Source organism: Pholcus phalangioides, unplaced genomic scaffold (assembly GCF_987345545.1).
Source record: "Pholcus phalangioides strain wild (caught in Gottingen) unplaced genomic scaffold, Ppha-v1.0 ptg000019l_1, whole genome shotgun sequence".
In the NCBI taxonomy this organism is placed as follows: domain Eukaryota; kingdom Metazoa; phylum Arthropoda; class Arachnida; order Araneae; family Pholcidae; genus Pholcus; species Pholcus phalangioides.
The window spans coordinates 6,096,469-6,106,412 of record NW_028301612.1 but is presented as its reverse complement, the minus strand read 5'-3'; the positions used below and the strand labels follow the sequence as shown (position 1 = coordinate 6,106,412).

Below are 9,944 nucleotides of genomic sequence, written 5' to 3'. Positions count from 1 at the left end.
AAATATTCTTATTCGTGGTCGTAATTATCGTAATGTAATTTCTGAGTTGGGAAGATCATTTCAATCGTTGATTAAAAGAATAAAAGTCAAATTGGATCTGTTGAAAAAACGTCAAAAACCAGGAAATTTTTGCAAAAAAAGTCGGGACAGCCGGAAAAAATCAGATTATCTGCGAAATACGGGACGTATGGTCATAATACGGTTAGATGAAGTCACAGGAAGAAGCCAATCAACGTAAGGCGACTTGATAAGGATAATTAGTAGGCTGACTATATTTTCTTGGGAGAAATACGGGAAATTGGGATTCCAAATACGGGACATCGCCAATAACAACGCTAAAAATTCACAAAATTGCCAAATATTGCTGAATTTACGGAAAAATCGCAATGGCGGGAAACAAAGCGTTACTGCAAATTGCAGTGGATTAAAATGAATTCCACGAAGTAAAACATTCAAGAAGGCAAATGTGGGAGATTAATGTTCTTATTTATAGTTGTAATTATCATTATATAATTTATGAGTTGAAAAGTAATTTAAACGTTTGACTTCAATGAAGAATAAAAATCCAAGTAGTCGTCATGTAAAAAACGGGACACTTTTGTAAAAAAAGTCGGGACGGCCAGAAAAAGAAAGGAAACCGGGACTGTCCCGAGAAATATGGACATACGAGAAATACGGGACGTATGGTCATTTCAATTATTAGGCTCTTATTCTAGTGGCTATAAATCAAAGTAAAAACAATCCGACATCAACAACCACTACGATTTTTATGTTTATGCTGTGAGCAGAGTTCCGTCGCGGTCGACCGTATTTACGAAGATTGCCTTTTTTTTTTGCATAAAACATTTTTTTTTAGAAACGTTAATCTGTATAGCCTTGTATGAATAAGAAGACTATTTTTACCGTTACCCGATGGGCATGACTGTAGGGGATCGTTTTCACGTCGACGCTCACCGTTAAATAATTATTGAATAGTCATAAAGGGGATTGTAACAGGATTCGCTTCTCCTTGGATTCACAAACATTCCTGGACGGATTCATCCGTGGTCGAGTTCAAATACAGGTAAGTAGATTCATTCACTGCTTTTTTGACTTTTTCGGGGTGGGGAGGGGGATCGGCTCCGAAAAAGTTGTACTGTTTTCGCAATGTATTGGCGATTTTTTTTTCTTTGGTGAGAAAAACGTCTGAAACATGATGAGAAGTTGCCAACAGTAGAACGGAGGGAACAGCTTTGGTATAAGGGACAGGTTGGCGATTTTTGGCGACTTTTTTTCCGACGCCAAATATGTCCGACGGTCCGAGAAAAAGCCGCCAGACACTACGTGCGCCAGAAAAAAAAATCGCCAGCATAGAAAACAGTAAAAAACAATAAAAACAAATGGTATAAACAAAAATAAGCTCTGGATTGTTTAAAAAATAAAACTGTGGATAAAAATAAATCAATCAGGGTTTAAATAAAACCCGGGCATTGTTTGAATAATAAAGTGATCAGGGTATAAATAAAATACGGGCACTGTTTAAATAAAGGGGAAAAAAAAGGGAACAATACAACCTGACCAGCGACGAAAATGTAATCCAAATACTCGGAACAAGCACAAACAACAAAATGGCTGTATGGCTATTTGAAAAGACGCGCTACAACAACTAACGCCGCCTAGTAGAATTTTTCAGAACAGCGGCAACCCAGCAGAACACTGAACCAGAGTGCGCCAACGATGACAACTTATCGCAGGAAAAAAGTGGCCAATTTGGCATGTCTCTTATACCAAAGCTGTTCCGAAAAATATTATGATAACATTCTCAGACTAAATGAGGGATCGAGAAAAATATAAAACACCCTAGACCACAGAAAGTGGCGTTTAAAGGGGCTTAGAGGGCTATTGGCTAAGTCGTCAAGTTCAGAGGTGTGGAAAATTGAAGGAATAAGTAACCAAGAAAATTAGTAAAATGGGAAAAGGGCAGTGAAATTTGTAGAACCCTCGATAAATTTGCTTATGCTCAGACAGTAAGTATCTAAGTTAGTGAGTCACGTAGTAAGTTTGCAAGCACATGAGTGAGCAAAAGAGTAACTTAGAGCATGGTTTATCATGCTAATGACCAAACGAGTGATTTACAGAGCAAAGGCCAGTTCAGTGAGTGACCAAAACAGTGTGCAAGCACGTAAGAGAGTGACTTAAGGCACGTATACATTAACACGCAGATCATGCAATGAAAGCATTCGAAATTGGTTGTTCAGCAATTTGTAAAGTGTTGTGAACGATTCTTGAGCTGTTGACCCACCTGGAATCAGTTTTTTTCAATGAACTCAAAGGAAGTTTGCATACCCATGAATGGATTAGAACTTCTGCAAGGGGTTGTGCATTGCAAGATCGGTGTGCTAATTTATATGTGTCTTTAGAGTGTGAGCAAGCACGTGAATGACCAAACGAGTGACTATGTGAATGACCGAACAGCACGAGGGACCAGCTCGGTGAGTGACCAAAACAGTGTGCAAGCATGTGAGTAACTAAAAGGGATTATGAAACTATTCCGATAATTTTTGCGCCAACACTTCTGTGCATATTTTCTTTCCCACAGCTGACAGTTTCCAAAAGCTGCAACCTCGTTTTGTTTGTTTACATCAGGAGTCTTCTATCTTTCAGATATTGCAGGCCAAATTAAGACTTTCCATGTCACCAAGTCTTGGTGTTTTCCGCTATTGAAAAAGTTTCGTCCAAATTACCATAACACTTTTATTTACTCTGAAATTATTTCTTTCATTAAATTTGAATTTTTATTCCTTTTGAAATAAATTTCTTCGCCGATTCCAATTTTTCTTCATTAATTATTCCTTCAATTAATTCTGAAATTTGTATGATCAGATTTTATCCGTATGTCTTTTTTTTTCTTTTACAGAAACATATTGTGGGAGACTTGGGCACAAAATGGTCACTTATACATCATATTTGTCATGAAAATGAAGCCTGTGCAGGCTAGTCTCGACAAGAAAAAAATCATGGAGGGAAGTGTGGGAAATTTTTGTTTTCTTCTTCCATCTTGGTGGCATCTTTAAGAATTGCCCCAAAATTTTTCGAGCTATATTTACGTATGGCATTTTTTTTTTTCAATTTATCCGGAAAGGGGGTAATTTTCAGTTTTACCCTTAGTGTCTTTTTTCTTCTTTTTTTCTTTCGTTCTTTCCAACCGATCACAACTCAGGTCTATCGCCATCTACGGGCAATTTTCTACCTAGTGAGTTGTGCAGGAAGTGTAACTGTGTGTGTACCTAACAGTCTGAGTGGGTATGTAGCATTGTGTTTGATTTTTCAGTGCTGCCATCTATATTTCAGAAGTGAAGTGAGTGATGTGTTATGATTGAATTACATTTGTACTGTTTGTAGGTCTGTGGCAAGACTTTTTAGTGAAAATAATTTTCAATTATATACAGTAAAACCTGTCTGCAACGAAATCACAAAGGGACTGCGATTTTTTCCCGTTGAATGTAGGTTTCTGTTTAATGGAGGTTTAGTTGACGTAATGTGTAAAATTATGTAATGATCTAAAAAAAATTTAAATGAAATGTAATAAACTAATTTAGAATAAAATAATTTAAAAATAAGTGAAGTAATTATTAATTAGTAAGTAATAATTAATTATTAAAAATTTATTACTTGATATGATGCATTACTTATTAAAAATACATACATACTGCATTTACTTCAACATTACACTGTCATACAGTCCATTACATACATTAACTATTCGCATCGCCAAATAGTGAATAAAAATTTGAAAACAATTCTTTGAATAAATACATTTTTTATTTTTTCCAGTGTCAATAACAGAGTTTTCTGTATGCAGTTCACACCCTTTACTGCCTGACTTTCAGTAAACAGTTTTGTTTCAGAAATCATACAAAAAAATGCCATTGTGCTCTAAAGCGAAATTACTCAAGTACTTTCAAGGTTTTGACAGTAGCTGTATAAAACTTCACCCTATACTGCTTTTTCTTCTGAAAATGACGGCATTAATCTCCTTTTCATCCTCCTCTTTTTAACTTTCTCTAAAATTTTCAATGAAAGTGTCTGCATTTGTGGTGCCAGGTTCAGTTTGTATGTTGTCATCTATGTTTATGTATTCCTCAGCACTATGATCAGGGAAAGCAGCTTACGTGCAATTTTGCAAGTCCTGCATATATCATTTGAAAATTCAACCTTTGCACTGATTTCTCTCGTACAAAAGCAAGCTTTTCTGAAAGATTCTGTAACAATTTCAAGAGAGAAATATCCTTACTACACATGACTTATTAAAATCACTGCATCAAGTACGGAAACAGTTTCTACTAATGTAGGGGTGGATGATGCAGAACTCACATTGGCAAACAGATTTACTAAAAAAAAATTTTGGTAAATCACTTCAACATTTTGTGTGAGTCCCTCGGTTTATTGGTGTGGGAAGAGTTGAATGAAATTGATATGATATGAAATTTTCCGTTAAGAGCGTACAATTTTCTTTTCCGTTTCTGTGTTAGACAGGTTCCATTCAATACAGGTTTCTTAATGTGTATTTTAGCATTTAAGCCACGGTACCAAGGGTTTTTTTCATTGAAGATAAGTTTCCGCTTAACATATAGGTTCCATTAAAGGCAGGTTTTACTGTATTATTCACAAAAAAGTAGCCAGGAGAAGAACTTATAATAAAAACACTCGCCTCTTTTTCCTGAATAAATCTAATTTGTAGAGTAGTTTACAATTCTAATTGATTTAAGAGGAAGTTCAAGTGATGGCTACATTCTTCTTAACCTTTAAATATAAAATTTAATAGGTGGCAGGTGGTCTTGCAGGACTTGGACCAATGTTATCCAACCATCATAAATTCGGGGGGGGGGGGATTTAATTTAGTTATAAACTATTGATAAAAAAATATTTAAAATTATGAAAAAATATACTGATCCTAAAAATATATATTATTAGAAAAAAAATTTTTTTTTGCTTTAAAATAGAAAGTAATCATTTAAAATTTTTTAAAATGAACTAGGAACAGCCGGGAAATCTCCGGAGAAGGACGTTTCCTTAACAAATGAGAACTTTTTCAAGCAAATTTTTAAAATCTATTGAAGAAAAAAATTACAAATAGAGTGGTGACTTACCAGAAACAGGAATATAAATAGAAAGTTGATGAAAAAAACATTCTGTGTCCAATATATTAAACATAAACTTCTGGGGATACAATTTAGGCAGATTTCGCGAGAATGATCCACGTAGATGGAGTTACAGATGAGAGTATTACCTGACCACCAACCTCTTTCATTCTTTTAGCTTTACTTATTGGTGAATAACATTTTCACCTGTGGATTATGCGGGCATGACAGTTCATTTTAAAGTAGTAAAGCACGTATCTGTAAATTAGATTGGAAATTATGGTATATTGTAGCTCAGCACATGCAAACATAAATTACAGATATACTACATTGAAATTGTTGTTGAAGTGATGCATTGTAATATCTTATTTTATAGAAGATATAATAATACCTCTTTTTTTTCCAGGTAATTGACGATCCTCATAAAAGTCTTGAGGGAAATTTTTTTAATTCTGTACTTACTCTCATCTGTCACTAAAACACCATCCTGGATATTCTTCTTAATCTTTTGAGATGGATGAATCATCTTGTATGAGATCACATGATAGTCATAATGCAGATGAAAGCAATTCCAGTTGTGTTCCGATCCAGGTGACACTGAGTATAAAGAATTCTGATTCAATCTCTCACGATCCTTTACATAATAAAGACCCACATAAGTATGGATCCTGCAGAGAAAAAATTCCAAATAACTCTGATTCAAACCTGCATGAAAGCATTAACACTGGACTGAAGCAACGTGGAGGCAATTTTTGTGCTAAGATGTTCTCTCGAATTGGCCATTTACGTACTCACAAAAGAGTTCGCTTGGGAGAGGAACCATATGAATGTGATGTCTGTGGGGAAACATTTTCTCAAATCAGAACTTTAAAGATTCACAAGATAGTTCACTCTGGGGAAAAATCATATAAGTGTGAATTATGGGATAAAAGGTTTTATCAACTAAACCATTTAAGTAATCACAAAAAAGTTCACAGCAGCGAGAAGCCACATCAGTGCGATTTATGTGGTAAAGCCTTTACTAAAATTCGAATTTTAAAGATTCACAAAAGAGTTCACTCTGGAGAAAAGCCATATGAGTGCGATGTTTGTGATAAAAAGTTTTCTCATAGCAGAAGTTTAATACTTCACAGAAGAATTCACACTGGGGAGAAGTCGTATCAGTGTGATTTCTGTGGTAAAACCTTTTCTCAACTCGGATTTTTAAAAAAGCACATACGAGTTCACACAGGAGAGAAGCCAAATAAGTGTGATCTTTGTAATAAAACGTTTTCCCTAATCGAAAATTTAAAGACTCACAAAAGAGTTCACACTGGGGAGAAGCCATATCAATGCAATGTTTGCAATAAAAAGTTTTCTCAAAGCACCAGTTTAACGATTCACAAGAGAGTTCACACTGGAGAGAAGCCATATAAGTGTGAAGTTTGTGATAAAAAGTTTTCTCAAAGCACGAGCTTAATGTGTCACAAAAGAGTTCATACTGGAGAAAAGCCATATCAGTGTGATGTATGTTGTAAAGCATTTTCTGCTATTGGATGTTTAATGATTCACAAAAATGTTCACACTGGAGAGAAGCCGTATTCGTGCGAACTATGTGCTAAAACGTTTTCTCAAATCAGCAATTTAAATAGTCACAAAAGAGTTCACACAGGGGAGAAGCCGTATGAGTGTGATGTTTGTCATAAAAGGTATTCTCATAGCATAAGTTTAATGATCCACAAGAGAGTTCACACTGGAGAGAAACCATATCAGTGTGATGTGTGTTATAAAACATTTTCTGGAATTGGATGTTTGAGGATTCATAAAAGTGTTCACACTGGAGAGAAGCCGTATGAGTGTGAATTGTGTGCTAAAACATTCTCTCAAATCAGCAATTTAAATAATCACAAAAGAGTTCACAGTGGAGAGAAGCCACATCAGTGTGATCTTTGTGGCAAAATGTTTTCTCGAATCGGAAATTTAAAGACTCACAAAAGAGTTCACACTGGAGAGAAGCCATACGAGTGCAATGTTTGTAATAAGAAGTTTTCTTATAACACAAGTTTAACGATTCATAAGAAAGTTCACACTGGGAAAAATCCGCAGGAATATGATTTGTCCGTAGTTCAAATCGAAACTCTTCTTTAATGTTGTCCATCAACAATGCATTGTTTATTTTAACAAATTAATTAATAAAGTTTTGCACTTTCTATGTGTTGGATATACATTGAACCCTTGAATGAACAGACTAATAGAGACTATGTGTTGTGTTCATCAATGCTCCACAATGGACATGAATTGTCTGTAGCAGTTTTTCAATGCCATTTTCACATATACCATGCTGTTCTATGTTTATGTGATAATTCAATCCTGAAACTTGATGATGTTAAAGAATTACTTTCTAGAATCTAGATAAAAAATGTTAGTAGAAAAAAATGGGCAGAGAGACTGTGTCATTTACAAAAGGAAGGAAGTTTAAATAAAATACAGACTTTATACCTTGTTACCAAAACTTGAGAAAAGGCTTTATGTAAATGCGGTAGTGGACAATGTACTGCTGATTGTTTGAAACTTGTCTCGCAGTTGCTCTTAGTTAGTTAGTTGCTGTAAAAAACCAATAGTTAATAACAAAATTCAGAAAAATCAGCTGAAATAACTTAAAGGTATTATTGCAATACAATCAAAGGTTACATTGCACACATAAAAATAAGTTTGTCAGTAATTTGACCTGTTGAATTTTTTTTGATGTAATATTATGTCAGAAGTTATATGGAAGAGTTACAAAACACCAGTGTTTAGCTGATATTGTTATGCTGAGTGTGTTTGCTGATTGAGATAGCAAGGTAATCCTACAAACATTTTATGTCAGTGAATAAAAACATGTTTCAACCCCCCCTCCCCCCCCCACCTTGAAATCCTTTTTTCCTTTTGTTTGTTCTTGAATATTAGAATAAATTCATTGAGAAAAGATTTAAAAACGTGACAATTGACACGTTTTTTATAGTGAGTTATCTGATCAGGGCCGGATTATATATAACCCATATGAAGGCCCTGAGCACTCGCAACACATTCATTTTTCTCCTTGATAAAAAAAAAGGACCCCGGACTCCATGGGGGAAGGACGCATGATTTTTTTGCTCCTGAAATGCTAGCCTAACTTTAGCACAACGGCCCGTACTCAGTCGGAGCCAAGACTTTAAATACAACTTTAACTGAATTCTCTTAACTAAAATTAAATTTAAATTCTTAAGATGTCAAACAAAAATAATTTTCGCTGTTATCTTCACGATATTGTGAAGGACCCCCAAAACTGGAGATGGAACGAAATCGCCCAGCTACACGAGGACGACACAGCCGAAGTCTCACAAAAAGCTGACGCTGCCAGGAAATTTCTCAAATTTTCAGAAAGGCACTTCCTCTCTTTCCTGAAGCTGAATAAAAGTGCTAAACTCCATAAAATCTGCAGAGGGGGATCCTCGATGTGGCAGGCTTGTATGCTTTTGCTTTTAGGTTTATTCCCAACATTTGCTGAAGACGTACACAACATAACACCAGGATCACAACTAGATGCTTGGCCAACTGAGTCAAGCATACAGTTTGGTGCCTGCTTGAAGGAAGGATAAGGGAGTGAAATTCGTGCCCCCTCTGGTCCGGCGCACCAGATCCACATGCTCCCTCCCCCTTCTAGTTGCGACCCTGCATAACTCATATGCCTTAATAACATACTAATAAGGCAAAACACAGACACACCAAAAAAATATTTGATTGCATTGTACGACTTGGCTACTACTACTGCTAAACCATACATGTACCTCGTCCATATTCCTCTGCGGAACCTCTAACAAATTGGTACATGCTGGAATGTGTGTGTACATGTAGTGAAACCTGACATGAAGTTTGTTTCTGTGTAATACTTATGTGTAGCCCTGCCATCTGTCGCCAGTTTTTCTAACTATGGGTGAAGTGTAATGATTGAATAATTGTATCGTGTAGGCCTGTTGCTCTCTGTGGGCGAGACTTTTCAATGGGGAGATCGGTTCGCATTTGCGCCTCGAAGTTGGGAACCACAGGAAACCAACTTCAGCCGACCACCACTGCGGCGACGGTGGGGTTCGAACCCGGATCCCCGCGATGCGAGTTTGTGACCACTCTATCACCACAGCGGCCGTACGACTTGGCTAGATCATGCACATATAATAAAAACATGCCTTCTAATTTTCCTGTATTTTCTGCTTTCAATGTTGAGAAAACTTTTTTCTTCGCTCATTCACCCGACAAGATCAGTTTCAGTTTGATTTTTCATAACTCTTCATCTGCTATGAAAGCATCCTATGGAGGAGATGTTCAATGTGCTGAAATGGCTCTTTTTTGGAAGACATTTGAATAATGATGATGATACATGTGTACTAAATGATATTTCGCGTGGACATTTGGTTGACATTGTCAACAAAATTCGAAGATATGTGCCTGATCTTATCCAGTGATGTAAAGAAAAATTGCATGAAACCATATTGCTGGAGTAAAAAATTAAATTAATAAACAACAAAAACGCATCATTTCTTACCTTTGACGCAGTGTTTAATTAAATCAGAACTGGCAGAAATAAACTGCTAGAGGCGGTAAAATTTTATGACAGATGCAAGTTTGGGTTTAATACCCTTCATCATATTGCTAGGCAATACTCGGTATAGGCGGAGCATTTAAGGGAAAATTTGAGTCGCCATCAATTGATTTTTTTTATCCGCAGAAAATCAACGAAAACGTTGTTTCACATCAAGAATTCCAGTATCTGTAAAGCACCACCAGAAGCATCGGCTACTAGAATGGCATCTAGGAAACGGCGGG

General features: G+C 36.0%; 1 protein-coding gene across 1 annotated transcript; it reads left to right on the top strand.

Moving 5' to 3' along the window:
- Positions 1-791: 791 nt before the first annotated feature.
- LOC149071152 (uncharacterized) lies at positions 792-7,995 on the top strand. The gene is made up of 2 exons (XM_089248156.1): positions 792-1,063; positions 5,527-7,995. The coding sequence occupies exon 2, from the start codon at positions 5,634-5,636 to the stop codon at positions 7,245-7,247; it is 1,614 nt and encodes a 537-aa protein (XP_089104282.1). The 5' UTR covers positions 792-1,063; positions 5,527-5,633; the 3' UTR covers positions 7,248-7,995.
- The last annotated feature ends 1,949 nt before the right edge of the window (positions 7,996-9,944 follow it).

What these genes read in the sequence shown, in the direction of transcription:
- LOC149071152 (XM_089248156.1), top strand. Translation starts at nt 5,634, where the DNA reads ATGGATGAATCATCTTGTATGAGATCACATGATAGTCATAATGCAGAT.